The 23,702-nt window shown below is 33.4% G+C and overlaps 1 protein-coding gene across 5 annotated transcripts; it reads right to left on the reverse strand.

Moving 5' to 3' along the window:
• Positions 1 to 1,993: 1,993 nt before the first annotated feature.
• Positions 1,994 to 21,803, reverse strand: LOC100810330 (kinesin-like protein KIN-14B). 5 transcript variants are annotated; one of them, XM_041010827.1, is made up of 24 exons: positions 21,697 to 21,803; positions 21,348 to 21,571; positions 18,584 to 18,707; positions 17,743 to 17,829; positions 17,349 to 17,519; positions 17,108 to 17,214; positions 16,764 to 16,895; positions 16,471 to 16,649; positions 15,583 to 15,744; positions 13,690 to 13,781; positions 12,450 to 12,601; positions 11,840 to 12,013; positions 10,983 to 11,129; positions 9,128 to 9,316; positions 8,539 to 8,610; positions 7,672 to 7,724; positions 7,354 to 7,579; positions 6,338 to 6,529; positions 6,032 to 6,223; positions 5,466 to 5,816; positions 4,526 to 4,624; positions 3,500 to 3,640; positions 3,254 to 3,412; positions 1,994 to 2,681 (listed from the first exon to the last, which is right to left on the reverse strand). In XM_041010827.1, exons 2-24 carry the CDS (start codon positions 21,528 to 21,530, stop codon positions 2,226 to 2,228), a joined length of 3,840 nt encoding a protein of 1,279 aa, XP_040866761.1. In that variant the 5' UTR covers positions 21,531 to 21,571; positions 21,697 to 21,803; the 3' UTR covers positions 1,994 to 2,225. The 5 variants fall into 5 exon arrangements, with proteins under 5 accessions (XP_040866761.1, XP_006574646.1, XP_040866766.1 ...); XM_006574583.3 differs by having other exon boundaries at positions 7,672 to 7,727; XM_041010832.1 differs by lacking the exon at positions 4,526 to 4,624 and having other exon boundaries at positions 7,672 to 7,727.
• Between the last annotated feature and the right edge of the window lie 1,899 nt (positions 21,804 to 23,702).

The raw sequence follows: 23,702 nt of genomic DNA on the forward strand, positions 1-23,702 counted from the left end.
CCTTTAAAAGTTAAAGGATACAATGATAATTTTGAATGTGACCATCAAAATATCTAGAACATATATTTAAAAATGTTTGACCATTATAAATAAATCAATCATTTATGTGTTAGCATATAAAGTATTAATCCTTCCAAAAGGTTAAAAGACACAATAATAAGTTTGATCCCAAACATCAAAATATTTTAAAAATATATTTAATACTTGAATGTTATAAAAAAAAATCATTTATTGCTTTTAATTTGTGTTTTCCATTGCCATTTAATTTATCCCGAACATCAAACTCAAGTTTTCCCCTCCAAAAAAGTTAAAGGACGTTATGGTAATTTCAATTGTGAAAATAAAAAATCTAGAAAATATATCTATTTGACTATTATAAGTAAATCATTTATTACTTTTAAATTATGCTTTAATTGTCATTTAAAATTTAATGTGCATTTATCATAATTATGTATAAAAGGCATTCAAAATTTTTTAAATCTCCCAAAAAAAAGTTAAAGGATAAAATGGTAGTTTTGACTGCGAACATCAAAATACCTCGAAAATATATTTAATGTTTGATTGTTATGAATAAATCATTTATTATTTTTAATTCATGCTTTAATCATCATTTAATTTTTAAATTAAAATTTATTGCACATTTATAATAATTATGTATAAAAAACAATCACAAAAATTTAAATCTTTTATTATATAAAATAATAAACACAAACTTAAGTTTTTTCCCTCAAAAAAGTTAAAAGACATAATAGTAATTTTAATTGTGAACATAAAAAATACCTAAACAATATATATTTAATGTTTGATTGTTATAAATAAATCTTTAGTTACTTTAATTCATGCTTTAATCGTCATTTAATTCATCAATTAAAATTTAATTTGTATTTATGATAATTATGCATAAAAAAGACTAAATTGTAATTTTGATCTCCTCATTTTCCAAACCCATGACCCTCTTAAATTTAATTCTAACATTTAATGCCCTTAATTTTATAAATTAGTGATTTTGGTCCCCCTCCTAGATTATTAATTAATGATTGTTATTATTAGAGATATTAAATTAATTAGAAATTAAATAAAAAAAATATTAATCATTAATTTTTTTTAATAAATGACTATTAACTCTAATGTGGTATTGCATGTAATTTAGCCTATAAAAAATAGTCACAAAATTTTAAATTACATTTAATTGTAATTATGTATAAGTAATTCACTATCTTGTGTTGAGTTGCTCTCTCAAACTCCTCCTAAAACTTTTTGAAAGTGAAATTTGTAAAAACATCCTAAGCATCTTTTAAAAAACTATTTTTTTTACAGACCAAGCAATAATTTTTTTAGCTAATAAATAATGTTAGAAGTTAGCTGAAAAGACTTATCAAACATAATCATTATATTATATTTATGTTAAAATTATTCATCCCATCATTGTAAGAAAAATAAATGTTTCACTTGTAATAATCTAAGACTTGGATCTTTTAAATATAGTCTTGGATTCAATTACCATGGATTAAAAATATATAGTTGGAATAAAAGACTCTACTAAAGGTGAACAATTAAATTATTTTAAAAAAATTAATTATAACTAAAGTCAATGGATACTTCTAACTAATAGCATGGTGATCCATATGTAACACTAACATTTGACCTTTTATTGTGAATTTGGAAATATATTATACAGTTGGACAATAGTTTTTTCGGTAACATGGCATGGTGTGGTCTTGTCACGGTGTGCAGAGATGTGCTGTGTACAAGAGTTTTTGTTTGATAGTATGTTTCTGAGATGGTGGCTTGCAAGAGCTACGCACGAAGATAGTAATTGAGAAGTCAGTTTTTTTATTGATCGTCTTGGTTTATCATGGTGGTTTGGACTTGGAGGCAATATTGTGGTCTATCTCGAAGTTCATGAGGTTGAGTTTAGGTTATAAAAAACCCGGAGTTGGCGAGTTTTAAACTAACTTCAATTATCAAATGAAAACCAAGTAAAAAATAAGCCTTTGGACTCAAATTCTTTGGATTGATTACACCTGATAAACAAAACTGCAATACGAAAAAATACTGAGATAATTACAACTAAATGCAATAATGAGCACACAAAATAACAATTGTACATAATGCACACGATGGTTCCCCACCACTCAATGAACCCCCCAAAAAGCCGATGCCTCAAATGCAAGCTACTCGAGGCATATAGTGTAAATTTCATGAACATCTTTCCATTTGAAAGGTCATGTTCTCACATCTTTCAGTGCACCCCCTTTTTCAAGCTCACTGACCATATCTTTAAGTGATGTAACCTTCATAGCCAAGGTCCTATATAATCTAGAATACCGTGCTCGAGTTCCATCGGCAGTCCTTGCCAGGGCAAGCAAGCTTAAAGCCTCAGGTAGTTCAGCAAATACTTGCTTCATTTCCTCCAAGCTCATATTTTCCAAAATAGACGGCCTTGGGGCAACCCTCACAATCTCGCCACCTTTAGGTTCCTTAACTCGAGCCTCAGCTTTAATGATTAGTTCTGAATTTGAGTTTGCTCCACATTTGATTATAAATGGTGAGGTATTACCCGTATTGAATTGAAGGACGTTCCACTGTGCCACATCAGTTCCAGATCCCGAGTCTGTATCAGTTGATGGCTTGCGAGAATGTGATAGATTTTGAATGCGGTCATCTTCTTCAGGAATTGACTGCATCATAAAACAGGGTTTAGGAATCCCAAAACTCAATTAAGGTCAGGCTCAGACACAGAATCAGATGCCTGAAATGCTAAGACAGAAGAGCTTTTCAAATTGTTTTCATCCGTTCATTCCTTAGTTTTCTTTCCTTTTTCCTTTGGGGTACAACATTTATTAAGTATTTACATGGGTTATAATCCCAGTTGGCTGAGCAAAAAATTTAGTTAACAATAATTTTAATAAGTAATAAAGGAAATAGACAAATACACTAATACAGGGAAAACAGATAAATTTTGGACAAGCATAGAGATGCTTTTAAAAAAAATACAACAGAGTAAATAAATGGAAATGTTTTAGCCCTTAAAAAAATGGTAATGTTTAAAAAGATGTTAACAGCCCCCACTCTCTCTCTCTCTCTCCTAAATGACATTATCCTGCCATTATGATGAGAGATATGTTTTTTTCCCCGAGCAATTGTAATGAATTTTAGTTAACACTGAGTATGCCAACAAAGTTCAAAGCATATTCAGATTCCTTCACAACTCAGGATACAATCTAGCCATACAGAGCATCAATTTGCTTACCTCAACCATTCTGCGGGCATCTGCAATGTACCTCCGAGCACATGGATGATCAATTTCAAGAAGTGAAGACATTTGTTCTGTCAATTTATCAAGAGAACCGAGCACTGTTCTTTTCTTACTTTTCTCAATGGTGTTCACAGTAGAAAGTCTAGATATATCCTGTTCAAATTATACCTTGAATTATTAAGTATTTCCTATTAGAACACTAAAGTTTTAAAAAACAGATTTCAATAAGAAAAAAGAAACCTTGACTTGCTTCAATATTCTATCAAGTGAAATGAGAGATGCTAATCGTGCATCCTCAGCAGCAGTAGAAGGATTTTGAATAGGCAAACCACCATTTTCCAATGTCAGCAAAGCTACATCACTTCTCATTTGTTGTAAAATCTGAAAATAATAAGAAATCAATGTCAGGACATGATAAATAGACATTCATCTCAGAAAAAAATAAACCATCTGCTTCCTTCTTTAATGGCTATTCAAAAGTTAATCTACCATTAACATTGCAAAGGTACAAGTCTGACAAATTGCCAGAACATTCATTTAACACTGAAGGCTAATGTTACTGGAAAATTGTCCCTCCTTTAGTTGCCTATTTTGTTGCTCAGTATGAACTATAGTAATCAATTTTAACAAATTGAAGCCCAAGACTACATGACTGCACTTTAAATCCTTTGAGTTCAGCAGTCATAACTGGTGTTGTATAGTATATACAACAAATGAGGAGTAGATGTTCCATTTATATCTTCTTCCTAATTACACAAAGATGGTTCTCTAGGAGTGCTGAATAAGATGGGGCAAACAGAAGTAGAATCAACAAAATTATAAAAAGCAATTTTACAATATTTATATGGTACTTTAACTTCCTCTTATCAAAGCAATTTCCAAGTATCATGAGAAAATATTTCAAAAAATAAAAAAAAAGCATAACAATAACACGTTAAAATGTTAAATCAAAAATTCCCATGCAATCTTTGTATAAACTAGTGCAATGACAAAACCATCTACTCATGACAGAACTCTAGACATGCAAATACAAGTTTATAGTTTACAGTTACACTATTACATGCATGCTTAAGATATGTGGGAAAGTATCTCCAATTTAGGTAAAATATCTCTGTTTAGGGGCTGTATAAATAATTAGGTTTTGACTTCGTATCATTTTCCTAATTTCCTAGTTTCCAAATATCAGTATATATAATTAATCACGCTGTGGATTACCAGCAGCGATTCAGAAATCTTTTGATCCATCTCAAGTGAAACAAAAAATACCTTTCTTCTTTTGTGATCAACAGATTCTAGAGCTGAACGCAACTTGGCAACTTGTGCTGCATCTTCAGCCTCTTCTGTTGCCAAGGTACCAGAAATATCCTGATAAGCCAATATCAGGAAAACAAGGATCAAGTAAACCACACAAATGTAACTAGCCATAGATGGTAATGAACAACTCAAATATGTAGCAAAGCAATTAGGTTATTTGAATAGAAGATTTGAAAATGTAAGGAGTATTTTGGTTACATTCCTAGCCGATGTGGGGCATCATAGCACACCCCACTCACAGCAAGGATTGCACATTTGAGGCATTAAGTTTCTATAAGACTAAGCATTGTGGGTGGCCGGACATCAATACAGGATACGGTTTGACACCTTATTTGAAATGAAGTAATGAAATGAGCCCGACACAACACCAACGGCTAGCTCAAGGTAAAATGATTGCTCAAGCCTTAATAAGGAGTTTGTTAAAAAATAAGCCTTACAAGGAGTACTTTGGCAATATTTCTAGCCAATGTAGGACACCTTAACAAGATTATTGCAGTAGTTTTTAGCTAGCACTAAGTTTAGAATGAAAGTTAAGTCTGAGATGAGATAGTTAAAGAAAATAACTGCCTAGAAGAAAATACTTCATCCAATTAAAGCTTCCCAATTGGCAATCTCTTTGTGCATCCAATAAAAACACTCCTTTGGAGTAAACATTAGCTAAATATGAAAACTAGGTTAAGAAAAGTACATTATCCAATATTGATGCCAATGTAAGTGGGCAACGCCTAGCATGCTCATGAATGTGTCAAACACAATGAGCATAACTAGTAAGAGCACAATCTCTATCAACACAGTCCCAAATTGAACACGGTTTCTTCCAATAATCAAGAACATTGAATAGCATTCATTTAGAATAATTATTCAAGACAAACAGATTTAAGATGAAGTGTACCTTCAAGTGCTGCACTTGAGAAGTATAGACACGTTTTGAATATTCAAATAAAAGTTGGCCAAGGGCATCAGTTTGGGGAGGCAGAGCACTGCCAAGTCCAGCCATCCAACCATCCATAATTGCAGTTGAAATAAGTTCCAACTGACCAGTTGTCCCCCCTGGTGCATCATTTCCCATAACAGATAGAAAATCAAACTTCTCTGCAAGCCAGAATCTAATTTGGCGCTGCAGCTCTCCTGCTGGAGTATGTACAAATAGTGCCGCAAGAGCCTTGTTTCCAATTGCAAAATTTTTTGCTTCCTCACTAATTTCCCTAAGCTTTCCCCCTGTTACTTGCTGTCTCCAGGTTTCCTACACAGTTTATTTAAAATTATAAAAACAAGGTGACACACATACATACTCCATCCCGCAAATAGGTACAAAGATAATAATGAGACAGGATCACCAGGAAATACCAAATTTTTTTATGATATTCAAAGTTCAAAAGAAAGAAATGAGAAACAAAAATTCTGCTCAATAGTTTTCTACCACATCTAACCAGAAATATTAAAGGGTAATATCATTACTTCATCAATTCCACGTATCTTCAACACAACAGATGAAAATTTGGATTTCTTTTCTGGCTTTAGATTCACTTTAAATCCCTGGATCTGCTCATCAACATATTGCATGGAAGATCTTCCAGGACTGCTTGCTCGGCTGGAACTTCTACTGGGTCCAGTGTTGGCCTTTTCAAGAAAGCACTCAACTGGCAATACCTTTTAGTCCAATGTGCAAGATTTACTAAATTAGGAAGGGTATTCCCGCCAGATTCAATAGAACATCACTATATACACAGTAACACAGGAAAAAGAAGAAGAAAGATACTCTACCTTAATGGATTGCAACTCTGGTGATCTAGCAAGCAAAGATCTTATATACAAGATTCTAACACGGGAAACAAGCATGGTATCCATTACTCGCCTAGGTTCCATTTTACGAATAAATGAAAAAACAGCATCTCTAATTTCAGCAAGTATTTCATGTTCTCTGGAGGCACCAGCTTTGATGACAGCAGCCAGAACCTGCAACAATTAAGAACAATGATTGTAAAATTCTATCCTGCAAGCTGAAGCTATTAGGGTGGCTTGTATTTAAATTGTCTGGTTATTGCTGTTGTTGGAGTCTAGAGTAAACACTGACTTGAAAGGGGCTTTGCCTCTTATTTTCTCTTGTACCGGTGCCTTATTTCAGAATTACAAATACAATTTCAGATTTCTCTTAGCAAGTTCATGTCACTAATCAACATCAAACATATATTTTTCAAGGGTGTCTATGCTCTTACATTTTTGTAGGTGAAACAATTAATAGGGATTTAGAGGTCAATAGTTTGTGTATAGACATGAATAACAGCAAACCTTTATGGCATTATTTGATTCCATGTGCAAACCTCACTTAGTGAGAAAAGACTAGATTGTTGTTGTCTAAGCTCTTACATTTGATATGGGTTCAAAGGAATTTGTACTACCAATATGCAAAGAAATTGAACAGCTTTTTAGCATTTTTGAGCAACTTTATCTCGCAGTTTTCATTTATTTTCTTTTCTAGGATGATATTTAATGTCCCACAAGATACACTTTTCCTCCTCTCTCTTTAGTAATATGTTGTCACAAATTGACTGATAACCATCAGAAAACTATAACTAATCAAGCTTCTATACATTTTCAAACTGAATAAAGAGCAAACATTGTCTAAGGCCCACATTTTGGCAACCAAAGCAGAATTCACAATTTGAACGAGGAAAGAACAACCCAAAAGACTTGATATAAAATCAAAAGAACAATGTAGCACATAAACTACAATTTATCTACTTTCAATAAACTGAACCCAAAACACTCAAGATCCATACCAGCATCAGAAGCTTGTCTGCACCATCAGAAATGGCAGCAAGTCCTTCATATTGATCAGGATTAAAGTCATTCAGGGCAGCAGTAAGATATTCCCCAGCAGGGGTAGTCTTAACTTTCTCGGAACCAGATTTAACTAAAGCAACAGTGCCATCATTCTTATCTATCATCAAAGATGAAGGAAGAACATCCACAGAACGAGCTCTAGCAGTGGTGCTAGTGTCATTCCTGTTTGAATACAACGAGAATAAAGCCAATATCCATAAGCTTAAAAACAAAATATAACTGTAAAACATATAGGATATAAAGTAAAATTATACCTTCCAATATTTTGAGGCTGAACATTAACTGATCCCCTAGATAATGGACTTGACTGCTGAAAATAAATTGAAAATCTTAAAACAACATAAACACCACATTGACAGCCTAGAAGCATGCAATACAAATAATAGTCACAGTACTTTAGATTCTTCCATCTATCCCTTCTATATGTTAGCATATATTGCTGATAGCCTGATTGAAGAAAAGAAAGCATATATGATGAAACAATATTTAAGAATCCCTGTACTTAGAGCCACACAGACAGAAGCTAGTTTATTTTATTAAGTAAAAAATTCTTTGCAATAAAAGTTATATTTGGGCGAGAGTAAACATTTCCAACTACTTTGTTGAACAGTTCTTTTAATGTATACACAATCCATCAAAAGAATGCAAAAGAATTATGATTTAGGAATCACACAAACACACAAGTGTAAGTTTATCTTAAGTTTAGCATGCATGGTCATTATCATGATATGACAATATTCAACAGTTGAATTAGTAAAATTAGTATCCTATATAAATTTACTCAACAACACAAGTGTGCAAGACTCAACTATTAGAGTATATGGAGCCAACCTATACATAAATATTTAATCTAATATTTGACATTTACACACATTTCAAAAGGTAAAGTAGTTGAATGAAGTACCAATTAATTTTAAAATTCTATGAAAATTTATAAGCTTGATCTACCTTCTGAGCATAGTTCAGTAATTGATTGATAAAACTCAATATTTATACATAATTGTGAACTGGAGTGAGTCAAAACTTATTCTCAATGTAAATGGACCCCCACCATTACACACACAACATAATGAATGGTAACTTGTGAACAGTAACTCCAGTAAAAAATAAAATTTGCCTACCTGAGGTGATCCAGCCAGAGATGCTTTCTCAGTCAATTTATCAAATAATTTCTCATTTTCTACATGCAACCTCTGCAAAACGAATTGAGTTCCTCACCAGAATAAAATGAAACTAATAAGCATGTAAGAATTCAACACATTAGAAGAATTCAACAAAATAAATATTCAGAACTTATGTCATGGCACATTTTGATACACAGGAACCATATTCAGGGATTACTTATTTAATCTTTTACAATCTAGAAAGTTCACAAGACTTGAAAACCAGAATTTATGTATTCACCAAAAGAAAAAAGAATTGTACATTGAGATTTCTTGGTTGCAGTTTTAGAATTTCCCCTTTTTCACCACATATATTAAGATGGTTGGCGAGGATTTCAACATGAGCAACCCAAGAATAGGGAGTCGCTCTTCTCACTTGACCAATGAGCCATTGGTTTGCTAAATCTATCCTCAATTAAATAAATTACTACGGAAAAATTAACAACAAAATTGCAGAAAGAAGTGAAAATCAATAACCGCAATCCAATGGGAAACAACAATTGGAAGAATACTAAAATCAGACACAAAATTGACAAGTATATTAGACCTCAATCAGAGCATCGCGTCTCTTGAGTTCCTCTTCCAGTTTCTTGGTTACTGCAGATGAATCCATCCCTTCCCCTGTTGTCCTGGAATTTGATAGAGCTGCAGACACAGTTTCAGGGCCAACATTTGACCCAGTGTTAATGGATCCCAGAGCTTTATTGAGTTGTATTTCAAGGCTTCCAATTTTAGCCTGTATCAGAGGATAAAAAGAGATTACATACATTATCAAGCAAGCCATGGTGGCATGCCATGGCTTCCAATTCAACAAAGTTGCTCACATGCATCTAAGATCACAGTTACTATAGAGCAAAGCTAAGGTGGCATGCCATGGTCGGCAGTGCCATGCCTCAGACTAGGGCACGCGATAGATGGATAGTACACTTGTAGTTGTAGTGCTACCGCCAGCAATATGACAGACTTAGCATTAGCAAGTAGCAACCACTATATGTACTAACTGAAAACATGCAATATGGCCAATGTTGTTAATGGCGGATGGCGGTTCATGGCGGAAAGTCAAAAATCCGCCATAAAAATATGGCGGATGGCGTAGCAGAAAATGGCGGATGTCATGGCGGACAAAAAAAAAAAAAAACATATATATAAACTCATTGAAATTGAAAAAAACAAAGGATTGCATTCAAATAAACTAAAAAAGTTTCATGAGTTCATACAATAATCAAGTATCCACACCAAATAAACTCATTAAAGAGTTCAAAATAAGAAAATGATAAAAACATTTAAAAGAGGACTGAACAGAAAAAAAAAATTGTGGTGTCAAATAGAAAAAAATAAAAAATGGGACTGTTAACAGTAAAAAGGGGTGCCAAATGGCAAAAGGAAAAAAAAAGCTATAGACAGAAAAATGGGGTGTCAAACAGCAAAAAGCCAAAAACAAAATTAAAAAAAAAAAAAGATCAGGCTGACCCGCGAGACCTTCGTCTTCTTCGTGCCGGTGCGTCGCCGGAGCTCGTCGCCGCCGTTCGTGCGTTGCCGGGGCTCGTCGCGATGTCGACCTTCGTCTTCGTGTAAGGGGTGTCACGGGCTCGCGGCTGCGTGCGCGTGCGGACTGCGGGTGTCGCGGCGGCGGCTGGGTGCGGCGGGGTGCGGGGGAGGGTCGCTTTTAGTTGGAGGCTGTTCTGAATCACAGCTGCGTGGGAGGGTCGCTTTTAGTTTAATGAATAACCGGGTAGGGTTGGGTCGGGTCGGCCCAACTCCTACCGCGGACAAAAACCAAACAAAATTCCGCCATTTCCGCCACCCCGCCATAACCGCCACGACCGCCATGGCGCCGCCATCCCAAACCCGCCACGCCACCGCTATTCGGTGGCGTTTTTTCAAAAATCCGCCACGAAAATTCGCCATGGCGCCGCCATGGCCGCCATTTAACAACACTGAATATGGCAACTTGGCAAGAGCATTAGTTAATATGGCTTTGCTGAATTGCATACAAAGGATGATCCTGCTGTATTAATTAGAACATTGCACACAAAACCTTATTTTTTTTTATAACTTAAATTGTTATCAGGAAACAGCAGCACAATATAAATTTGTGAGAAAATGAGAAAGGAAAAAATTCTGAATGTGCTCAAGTGTTTTTTCCACCAAGCAGAATGGGCTTTCTTTATATTCAACAGTATTACAAAATTAATTAATGCCAAACAATTTACAAGAGAACAATTAAGATACCACTACTTCCTAAGATGCATTGAACCTACCTATACCAAGTATCTTGGCTATTCAAAAAAATAAACATTAAAGAAGCTCTTATCTCCAACAAAATTATTAAAGAAAATGAACTTGATAAACCAGTCATGAATTACCTATTGAACATTGTACATAAACTACAAAATGTTAACCTGCAAATTTTGGATGGTTGAATTGCGCTGTTGTATCTGCAAATTTTGCTCTTGTTCTAACTGTAACATATGAGCGACTTGATTTCTAAGCTGAGCATTTTGTTCTTTCTCTACCTTATAATTATCGGCCAGCAAAATATGCTCTGACTGCAGAAAATAAAGCAATGATGTTGCTCACTGGCAAACCTTCTGTTCAAAGCTAACAACCAAGTGTTGTAGCACAGTGTGAATGTTCAGAAAAAGTGGACATCAGACATATCTTCATCATGTACAACATGTTTACATCTCTCCAAAAAAGGCACATACGACATCAACTCTTTCATACAAGAGACAGAATAGGAAAAAAGTGAAAGAACAGCATCAAATTGAGAAAATAAGCAGTCAAATAGTATGTATCTCTAAAATTTAAAGGAACATCACTTGACACAAAAATTTCACTCTTCACAATGTAGGAACACAGGGACAATAGCAAGAAAATATAGCAAATTTGATAATCTTGCACACTGATGAGAGGACAAAAACACTGCTGATTAGCTGCAGTTTGATTCCTATCAGATCCATGCAAACAACTGGACATTTGACTGAACATTTGCCTCAAATCCAAGCTAAAATTTGATATCAGAAAATGCTAGAAGAGACATTATAGAAAATTAGATTGAATTTAACCACTTAAGAAAATTACTTAAATGCTGTATAAACTTTCTCCTTCTGCTCACTGCAAGAAAAGATCACAAAACTACCTTATGGATTAACAATATTAAAGCATGTCATGTAGATAAACAGAATCGTCAAGCCACTAAGTAACATATCACTACATATGACAGTAAAATTAAGCCCAACTCAATAAACAGCCAAACCTTTAAATCTGTCTGCAATGCAGAAGAAACTTTCCATGCCTTCTGTACTTCATTGAAGAGCAGAACACACTGATCATTTGCAACTTTAAGTGCTTGCTTAAGTCTCAGATCGTCTTGTTTCAGATATTGGATTTCTTTTTCCTTCTCATATAACTCCTTACGTGCATCATTTGCCTATAAAAACCATCACAACTTAAATCTGAAAGATATGTAGTAAATTTGTAATCTTTAAGTCAGTTGAAATTACCACCTTTTTTTAAGGAGACAGAAAACTGAGTAAAATTGAACTTCCAATGAACACAGAGAGATTATATATGAAAAAATTTAACAAAGTCAGAGCAATTTCTCAGTTAGACCACAAAAGAATCAATCTTACATATACAAGTAACTTTGTATAAAACTAGAAAACACTGTTTGAAATTTGAATTGAGTAAAAGGAGCGGCTCAATGCCAAAATCAACATTATATCCATATAATATTTATCATACATAATATGCATGAGCAATATTTTTAACTGCTTCCCATAATATCCACAGTTGGAAATGAAAAGCAAATCAAAAGTAGAAGACTATCTTTTGAAAAGGGGGGATGGGGTTATGGAAGAACTTACAGCATCTCTCCACTTCTTGATTGTATCTCGGTTTCCAAGGCTTAATACAGAATTTCGAGCTCTGGCAGAGAAATTGAGTGACAGTAATGACTCTGATAAATTTGAAGAATTTGGACACACATTTACAATCATCAGAGTTTTTGAACTCCCACCTAAAACATTAAAGAAAAATTACAAAAAAATGTTACCATATATTTAAGACCAAGCAGAAATAATTGAATTAATAGTCATATATATAAAAAATTACATTTGAGTCAATTTTCAGGACGAAGGAAAAAGAGCAAGAATGACCACAAAGGCAAATTATTTTCTTTTTTATATAAGAAATGCAGGAAAATGTTCATAGTGTCACCTCAAATTTGTACCTGTGTTTTCTATCCCACATAGGATAAAAAGTAATCCTTTGTTAAATATTCAAAGGTTAAATTAAATTTTGGTCCCTATAGTTTCCTTTCACTTTCAACCCCATAGTTTTTTTCTTTTCAAATCAGTCCTTAGCCTTAAACTTCCAAGTGTTCTCAAAATAACCCACATTATTATAACACAGTTTCTTAACTTAGTGTTTCTTTATGTGCCATTTTTATTCTATAAAACAACCTCTACAGATGCTCCGTCATTCTAGGAGCTCCTGCAGATACTCTCAACTCTTCTGAGCATGTGCTCTTAAGTTCAACAGGTATACATTTACATGCTTCTTCTTTTTTAAGGTTAATATGTCCAGTAGGGACCAAATTGGTGTTATTATAATCGAAAATGGCTGAAGGGACTATTTTGAAAATGTTTATAAGTGTGAGGAAAAGTAAAAAAAATGAATGTATTAAGTTGAAAATGGATGATACTTTAGGGGCTAAAGTTTTAATTTAACCTAATTTATAACTGACAAACAGAGATAACAAAAAATGGAAACACCAAGAGAATATGTATGCTTCAATACACTTCCAAAATAAACTAGAAAACTAATAGACAATGAAATGAAATCAAAACAAGACAAACACCACTTGATATGGAGCAGGTTTGGATTAATTGTAACAACAATCCAATTAGAAAATGAGGAACTACAGCAAAAACTAGGCAGAGTATCTAAATATTAATTAAATAATATAATAGAATGCAAAAGTCACACCAAACATGTAAAAACTTGCTACCATTTTAAGAGGCACTTGCAATTTTCTGTTATTATTGTTTACAAATACACGTGACCATAAGCTTATTAAAAAAAAGATGGAATAAAAAATAATACCAAGTGAATCTGCAAATAGTTTCGTTAGCATCGAGTTTTCATAAGGAATAACATCCTTTTTTGATGTCAAAGAAGACAAAACATCTCCCAACCTGTAAAGACATTTTCAAATGCAGCAAGAAGTAAGACAGAAAATTCCAACAAATAAATGCTTCTCATTCCTCAGACTCAATTGGTTAAAAACTTCAATATGAATGAAAAAAATGAAGTTCATGAATTTAACGAGAAATAAGATCAGATAATATTACAATCTTGTGGATTTAAACCAGTACTAACTAATTTTGTGATTCAAAACAGAATGCCAAACAGGTCTAGATACGTAGTACAGGTATGACACTATGTATAATTCACAATCTAAGGGGTTAGGCTCAGTCATCTGCTTTTTGGGATCCAGTGTTATCAATGGTGGATGGCAAAATATGGCAGAAGGCCATAATTTCACCATATAAACACACCATTGGGGCCTATGGCGTTTGGCAAAAAAATCCACCATGGCGCCACCATTTAACAACAATGTTGACATCACTGTACATTTAAAAGCTCTAATTGGTTTGCTATGTCTATGGTTTATTTTTATTTACATACATTTAAAATCATCTATCACTACTTGATTGCATTTGTGCGGTGGTTGTTCAGAATTAATTCCCCAACTGTTTCCAGATTGTTCAGCTGTTATCTCCTTATGCAATAGAGTTTTAGCTTTTTTGGTTAATGCTGAGTGTGTCCTAGACTCAGGTCCTTGGACCAATTTTTGTTGACTAGCCTTAGTGGCTCTTAGAATGTGTGCTTAGGGCCTAACTCAACCCCACAAAACCAGCTTGTAAGGGACAACCCAAGCTTTATAACATCTATGTCATATATCCAATTGATGTGGGACTAAATCACCGTCCTTGAGGCTACAATAGAGGCAGCCCCCAAAGAGGCATCAACTAAGGCAAGCTAGGAGTGACCACAGTTAAATTAGCTTTTCAACAGTGGCCATGGTAGTAGAAGTAAATAGGCTAAATTTTTATGGTAATCTGCAATTTACACTACTATAGTACTATTTGGTGCATTTGATTGGAACTTAATGCTCACAAACAGGGTGTTTTATTCATACACCGGTAAATTTGGGATGACTGATGAGGTTAGATGAATGGCTTCTATTTGCTTTGAAGGACATGGTCTTATAAGAATTTATTATTAAGACAGAAAAGAGGGGTACAAAAGCACATTATTTTTTAAGGGCTTTTTCTTTATTTTCTTAATAGATAAAAAAGGAAATTGTATATATATATAAAGAGAGAGAGAGAGTGAGAGAGAATATAAAGCTTTAGCTACGGCTACGCAAGTGACTCCAGTCATGTAATATTTTATCTCTTTTATGTTCATTGCACTCTAAGTCTCTAACCCTCCCAGAGAGCTGGATAAATTGAAGACCCTAGCCTACTTGAGACCAACATTTTTATGGATCTAGATTGTGATTTTTGAACACGATGAATTAGAAATCAAGCAAATTCAATTTGTTATTTATAAGGAAATAAAAAAAATCAGGTGACAACAGTGTAAATTGAATGCACTATTTACAAGTGTTGCCTAACAGCCATAGTCCCATAGGAAACAGAAAGCAGAGCTAGCCATAGGAGCCCCAACTATCTCCTTATTTATTCCCCAAGCAAATAAGAGATAACAAGAAACCAGTTTCCTAAACTAGTACCATTTACACCTGGGAATGAAAACAGACAAACCACCAAAAATCAAGAACAGAGAGAATACTGAAAGAGCATTGACATTTGACATTAACTCACATGGGTGGACAAAGAACACCTGATGACTACTAATCTAATAAAACTTAAAAGTTGACAGTGAAGAAAAATTTAAAGAATTAAAAAATAAATAAATAAATAAACATACGCTGAAAGTGACTTCATAACATGAAGCATATCTGTGACACGCTCACCACTATCATCTTCTGTTATCAAACCTTCACTTCCGGCCAAATCAACCAAAGAGAGCTTGCTATATGAGTTTTCACCGGTGATCAAATTGTTATAAAATATGTGTATTGTAACAACCCTGACAATACAAGGCATGAAACAAAATTCACTTATCTGAATTAGTGTACACAGTACATCATGCAGAAAACATCTACTTACACAAAACAGATGAGCACAAATATCAAAACAGTAACAACCTTGATAATCTTTCTGAGAGAAAAATATCATGGCAGTGATAAATTTGAAGAAACATCAAGACATAATCAAATTAATAATATTGCTGCTTAATAAGCCCACATTTCTTTCATTTTTCAGTCTTCAATATTTTCTGCCTCCTTTTGTTACTTATTAATAAAAAAATACAACATGTAAAAAGAAAAATAAAAGTTGAAAAAAAAAATCTTTAGCATATTATATATTGTATCCTATAATGCAAACTATAGGAGTATATTACTCAATAGACTGCTTTTCCTTTCTTAACTTCTATGTATAGGATTAACTACAGTTTATTGTACGGCTGTAGTTAACTGACTAGAGTCAGTTGACAGTTACCTCTGCGTAACTGCCTATATAAACTGAGGTGTAACCTTTTCTCATTGGGTTGAATAATATTTCACTTCACCTCAATTCTGTTAGTGATATTTTCTCTCTCTGAGATTTCTATACAAATGCTGATCTGTGCATTGACATCACCAGCTCCATTGCAGAAAGTATGATATCAATAGAAATCTACCATGCAACATCAAACAGCAAATATAAAGCCAATTCACAATATAACCATGCACAATATAGGCAGCGACCATACAAATGAGAAACATTAATCTTTAATGGATTATTTCCTCGACCCTGGAATGCGGCTTTCAAAACCCTAGAAAAGTCCAGAGGGTTATCAACTTTTTCCTGCATTAGTTCTATGAAGTATTCAGGTGATCCAAAACACAATTTAGGCAAGCTTTTCCCTGACTCCAAAAGCAGATCCCTTATCTGTAAGCACATAAAAAGAGACAATGAAAACCTTTATAATCCTAAATCAACCTAAACCAGGAAGCAAATTATAAACCCACCAAAAAGGGTCACAAAGTGAAAAGAAAAGGAGACCTGTTCGTTATACAGCTCAAAAACAGTAATGCAGAATGTATATTGAGAAGTAGCAGTTGTGTCCGAGTTGGACAAATCAAACAGCTCCTCAAAACAGCGAGCATATAAACCCCTATCATAGCTTGATCCTTCCTGAGAACAATGAATGAACATTGCAGATGCAAATTATCAGGCATTACTGACTCAAGAAGTTAAAGAAAATGTACAAATAATAGAGTTCATCCACAGGATAGGCATTTCAATTTCAAATCAACACTAAATTCGAGAGCCTCATCCAAATATTTATTTCTTTTGAAAGAGTGGGATAACAATCAGCACACACAGTGAAAGACGGAAAGAACAACCATAGTGTGCGTCTTTCCAGAATGCGTTTGTCCATATGCAAATAAGGAAATATTATATCCATCCAAAGCTGATTGCACCATTGGCTGAACATCACTGAACAACTCAGCTGCAAACATAAAATAAGAGGTAAGATATTAAAGAGCAAATCAGACAATTAGCAGGGTTTGAAGTTGGAACCCCCTCCCTAGTCGCTCCCCCCGCCACCCAAACAAATAGTAACATAAAAGAGAACCATGTTACCCTGTCCAACATGAGGTCCATAAACTCTGTCAAATTCAAATTCTTTCTTCGAGTTAGACAAGGATTCATCTCCAGTATTTACACGGATGGTATAATCATCTGGAAATTCAACAACTGAGGAACCTTCATCTTCAAATAATGGCCTAGTACGGCAGAATACCCGTATGTTTCCTGCAAATAATAGAACCATATCTAACAGCTAGATAGATCTTTCCAGCTCAGCAAAACATGCATTTGAATATGCTTAAGGATAGGCAGGTCATGTAGTTAACAAGATTAAGTTCCAGCTAACGTATGTTATGTATTACATTATATATTATACAAACAACACCATTGAGGAAAAAAGTCAATCAAAGAAGCTAACAATAGTAAAAGAACTACATTGAGCAATCACCTTTAGATGTCAATAAGTCATTGAACAATTTCTTCTTCTCCTTGATCACAGAAGACATTCTTGCCTCAGTTTCAAGGGCAACTTGATCTGGCATTCACAGATGCAGCACAAAATTCAAAATTTAAAAATAGAAAACCATCAGCATAATGGCTTAACAATAAAAGATATGTTTGTGTAGGTATATTCAAATTTCACATAACTGCAAGTACTTCAAGAAATTAATGCATCTGGATATACACTCGCTACATTTATTGTTGTTGCCCAGAACATCAGATTTATAAACGAATAATCTCATGCCTACATGAAGTGATGGAACAAAACACATCTCAGATAAAACTGCTACAAGCCATGTTTTGTATGATTTGAACATCTCAGAAAAAGTGTTTTTTTTCATTTAATTTTCCGCTCCTCTGACATCTCAGAAAATTCAATTAGTTAAGGGGGAAAAAAGGGTAAGCAGAGAGAGAAAGGAGGCAAGAAAAGGAGGGGATAGTCCAGGCCTCCTGAATGCCTATGTTATCTGCATTTTCAAATTGCCATGTTTTTCTGAGGAAATCTGTATACGCAGGCTTACACTATTAATATCACATTATCATGCTGATCTCATCAGTAGAGCTATAACAAATAACGCTATCTAGCTAACAGTTCTGGTTCCAGTTCTTATACATTTATGACAATAGAGCTTATTTAAATGAACTCTGCTTAAATAAACACTTATTTAAGTTTTTTATCCAAATATAGTCTCAAGTTACCCAATCAACCAAAAGAATAAACAATAAAAATGACAAATATCAAAACGAGCATATCTAAAGAACCTCAAGTCAAGACAAATTAGTGTTACCTAACTTGTGTGTTTTCTCTGCAAGTACACCAAGATATCGTGTAACTCGGTCAAGTTTTGCATTTGAATATTCTTGAAGTTCACTTGCTTCTTGTCTTAACTGCAGGTAGTCAATTCTAGCAAGCTGTGCAAAATACCTGATGTAATTGTTAAAACATGTCTAAAACAAAATTTGCATGATCCATAAAAATTAGCTAGGACACCACACCACAAAAACATAAATTCCAACCAACTTAACTAGCTTGTACTTGTAAGAATATAAAATAGCTTTAAATAGTATAAAAGATACTCCAGAAAAGCACATCTTCTAATCATCCTTTTCTTTGGTACATGGCAGCATGGAGTTCTGAATCTAATACCTAACAGGCTACCACAAGTGGATCAAACTCCCCATCAATCAAATCCTACTAAAAGTATTTAAAAAATGTAAATAATTTACCCTCTCCAACCATATTTTATATACTACAATCATAGATTGTGCAAGAATCATCACTTATATTTGCTTGACACCATATCTGTGGAAAAAAAATTCTCTTAAATATGTAATCCAAAACTAGACTTTTCTAAATGAAACTTTTTCAGAAGAGGATAACGTATACCCTGTTTTACATAACAATAATTCTTTTTCTCTGTTTGCACATAAAATCTTCAAATCCCCAAAATTAGCTGTGAGTTTGATCCTATATCTTACCTTCCAGAGTTCTTGCTATTAGTCAGTCAAACAGCCTCTCCCAACATGCCTACCATCTAAATTCATAATATTGAAACTGAAAGACCACACTCATTTCTTCCTTCTTCATAAAAGAACCACCAAGCACTAATTCACCAAAATCATGAAAAGTTGCAACATCCCAGTTAAGTAAAGTTCACTCGAGAATCATAGAAAATTTATGCCCACATACAATGGTGTTTTCAGAAAGGAGAAATGCCAAAACTTCAATCAATCAAACTGATCATCGTGACTGCTCGACTAGGTATTCTGAATTGCTCCGATTGCCACTTATTAGTCAGCAAATTGTATGGCTAAAAGTTAGAAAAATAATCCATAGACTATGATTACATGCTATTGCTAGCTAGTGAGAGAAATAATTACTCATTTTTCTACAATTGTTAAGGGAACAAAAAAAAACATTAATCTAACCATTTGGTTTTGTCTTATGTGCATAGTAACAAATAAACAAATTGTGCATAATTCAAATAAAGAGTGTTTATAGCATTGTTCTTAGGAAAAATGTTACTAATATATATATGCATGTTTAGAAAATAAACATTTATTTAACAATTTCCTATGAGAGTGTATTAAAAAATACCAATTATTTTTCCAGAAGAAATCCCAACAAAACATGCAAGGATGTGAACCGTTAAAAAATAATTTAAACTAGAAGCAGGTAAGTTTGATTCAAGTTTTACAAAAATGCAGGGGAATTTGGGCACTACTGGATATAAGTAGCAAAAAGTTATGTATATATACTTTTGGATAAATAACATTCTTTTTTACTATTTGAAAATACTCTAAATTGTTTTTATGTATTGTATTGCATTTGGTTTGGTACAAATTTTAAGGAGAAAAAGTTTGCTTTTGTCTTTGCTTAAAAATGCACAAACTAGCTTGAAACTAATTTTATGAACTTATTTTTTTTACACTGTCTATCACTTACATTTATATTAGACAAGTAATTGTTTTGAATAAAAACTTAAATATATTTTCAAGGGTCTCTGTTCGCCACAGATTGAGAAGATATTTTAACCTCCTGACTCTAAGAAATTCATTGCAGATTTTTTAAGACATACGGCACATAGAAGCCAAGTGTGCGCCTTAGTTCAAAACCATGCAATAAACCTAGCACAAAATGAAAGCAATTGTCATTTCCAAATCTGGAATTTCAATTAATGCTGATTGAACCTAATTGATATATTCAACAAACTGCTGTGAGAAATTACCACCTATGACTATGTTCTAAACACACTGATACGCCATTTCAATAAGGACAGTGAATCCCTTCTTTCCTCACATTCCTCACTGTATACTCTATCTTAATTAATGCTGACGGAACCTGGAATCTTCAAAGCCAGAATCTTAATTAAGCAATTGACATTTTGAAATCAGGAATCTTAGTTAATGCTGATTAAACCTAATTGATATAGTATTCAAGCAACCGCTGTGAGAAACTACCACCTAGGACTATGTTCTAAACACTCTGATTCACCAGTTTCTACAAGGACAGTGAATCCCTTCTTAACTCACATTCCCCTATCTTGGTGCCCAACACAACACTAACAGCTTTCAGCTGGAAGAAAAAACCGTTAAGGCAACAATAAAAAAAGTACAGCTGGCATCTCTTCTTCCAAAGGCATTAAACACGATGAGAAATTTTTTGGAAAACGAAACATTATTATGCAGGTAACTCTTCTTTCTTTCATGAACACAGCATTTATTTTTGTTTTGTTTTAACTTTCTGAAACATGGAAGGAACAAAAAATTGCTCAACGTGTCTAACATGGCAAACAATTTCCTCAACTGCAAGTTAAATTCTCTTCAGATTCCAAAATCTAATTCACAGTCAAATCCTCGCCACTAACAGTCACTGAAATCCTCTACACACAAAAAAAATCCGAAAATACAACAAGCACGTAGAATCGATGCGGAAGCAGAAACAACTAGAAGTACTCTCCTCGAGATAGCTCAAAACCGAAAATTCTGTTTCAGCTAGCGAATTCGAAGAAGAAGAAGAACGAGATACACGTGGAAATGAAAACGCATTACCTTAACCTTTTCTCTTAACCCTTCAACTTTGGAAGCCACGGAGTGTGGAGGAACCGAGGAGGTGGTGGAGTTTCTCCTCGCCAACGGCGCGGTAGGTTTCTGATCGTTTTGCTCCGGCGACGGCGACTTCCAAGGCTCGAAGCCGGCGACGTCCCAGCTCCAGCGGTTACCCTGCTCCGCCATTGCCGTTGCCGCGAAACCCTCTCAGATTTCCACTCCCTCTCCTTCGAAATCGAAACGGAAGAATGCAACGGAATATAATTATAATTATAATTACTGTTAATATTAATATAAAATATAATTAATAAGAATTTAAAGTAAAAAAAAAAAAGGATAAGAAAACACTGACTGAAAGGAAACAGCTTTTTGGTTTGTATCACCATCATTAAAGTACCGTACTGGCTGTGCCTGTAATAATAACAGAGGGAGGAAGCGGGGTGTTTATTTGGTTTTTTGAGCGCCCACATAGGGCGTTGTTTTAGGAAAAAAATTGTGTTGTGGGACACTGTTATTGGGCTCTTTCGGCCCAGCAAATAGTTTCTCCATGGTTCGTGGATTGGACTTGTTGGGTTCTAACGGTAAGGCTTGCACGTGGCAAGACAATAAATAATAAAAAAAATTACTAACATAGATTTACATTTTTTTAATAATGTACTATGTAACTATATGATAATGTACTACCATATTACCATAAATCACGGATAGAAAGTAATGAAGAAATATATAGTAGTAAAAAACACGTTATGTTTTTTCAAATTAGTTCAATTACTCAAATCATGACTAATATGATATAACATGACTAATAAATACTTGGATAGTCATAAATAACTTGGATTAATTCTTTTAATAAATTTCACTATCTTAAGGATTAGTTATTAACTTTTAGTCATGAGATAGTTTGATTCACAATAAAAAAAAAATTGCTCAGATAGGAGTTGTAAATGTGAAATTAATTTCTTAACATGTGTTTCATTTTTCTTTTTCATTTGTTATCCCTCAAATCTCTTCTTTCTAAAACTTGTTTACGAGTCCTACGAAGAACGCCTTTAACACACTATAAGCTGTGTCGTGATTATTATATTTGGTTGTGTGCAACCCACTGATGAGACAAAGTCATCTAACTTAACTTTGCCAAAAATACATCCCATAATAATATCATATCATACCTTCATGGCTTCTTCCCGACATGACATGTTTAATTTTAAGACCGGTAATAGTTTTAATGTCATAAAAATATTTGAGAATAGTAATATTTGCGATAGTATTCACTATATGAAAGAATCGTAATAAAAGTCTATCATAGCAAATTAGTAATATATGAGAATAAGAGGCCATTTTTATGACTAAATAACAAGTTTTTTTTCCGGTATATTTATGACTAACTAGTTAAACATTGTTTGTCATCAAAAGAATAATTACGTTAATTAATTTCATTACAAAAAAAATTATAAATTACTTAGGAAGTTATAACCGTTTGAAATTTGAATTTCACATGAGTTTTCTTTTAAACAATTAAATAACTAGTTTAATGTATATACATCTAAGTTTATTATTATGTGGCATCATTTTACCACCAAAACATAAGCTTATATAATAAGTTTCTTCTTTCATAATTTTTCTATTTTTTGACCTTTAAAGAATTATTTGAAAAATACTCATTTTGATTCGCTATTTAGCTGGTAGGACCAATATAAAAATAATTTATTGCACTAAGTAATACAAAATTTTAATTTTTTAATGGTTTTAAAATAAAAATAATTTACATCATGCAAATCATGTCTAATATATTTCATTTTTTTCAAATTAAGTTATGTGGTTATTATTGATCTTTTTATAGAAGTTTCATGTTTGTTATTTTCTCTTCATCTTATGTTGTTAAGGCAGGCTCAATTATTTTTAGTATTAATTGTCGTTGACATGTTGCCTTTTAAATTTGTTTGCTATTCTCTTCCAAAAAAATTTGTTTGTTATTTTACATACGTAGGTTTTTTTTTATCCCTAAGCATAAAAAAGACAAGTAGTAAAGAATTTATAGTAATTTACGCTTCATGTTCAAATCAACTAGACCCCTACATGTGTAGTTTGTTTAATAACGCTAAATTAATGCAATTAAGAAAGACTTAAAAAGGAACCAAACAAAAAGAAATATAAAAAGATTTTAACTTTTATGCAAAGTTTGTTAAAAGTTTTATACTTTTTAATTAATCATGTGATAAGTATGATTTTTAAGAAATTATTATAAAAGTAAAAAAAAACTATAAAAAAATTTGTTTGTGATTATGACAATGTGAAATATTTCTACACCGTCACTAAATGAACTTGAAAACACAAATTCACAGAGGCTCGTGGACTATT

The sequence above is a fragment of the Glycine max genome, chromosome 2 (assembly GCF_000004515.6).
Source record: "Glycine max cultivar Williams 82 chromosome 2, Glycine_max_v4.0, whole genome shotgun sequence".
In the NCBI taxonomy this organism is placed as follows: Eukaryota; Viridiplantae; Streptophyta; class Magnoliopsida; order Fabales; family Fabaceae; genus Glycine; species Glycine max.

Bases quoted from the DNA above. Each gene is read 5' to 3' on its own strand.
- LOC100810330 (XM_006574583.3), bottom strand. From the start codon at position 21,530: ATGGCGGAGCAGGGTAACCGCTGGAGCTGGGACGTCGCCGGCTTCGAG. The intron at 9,317-10,982 runs GTTAACATTTTG...CCTCTGATACAG, and splicing joins CAACCATCCAAAATTTGCAG to GCTAAAATTGGAAGCCTTGA. The intron at 7,728-8,538 runs GTAGGCAAATTT...ATTTATTTTCAG, and splicing joins CTCTGGCTGGATCACCTCAG to CAGTCAAGTCCATTATCTAG.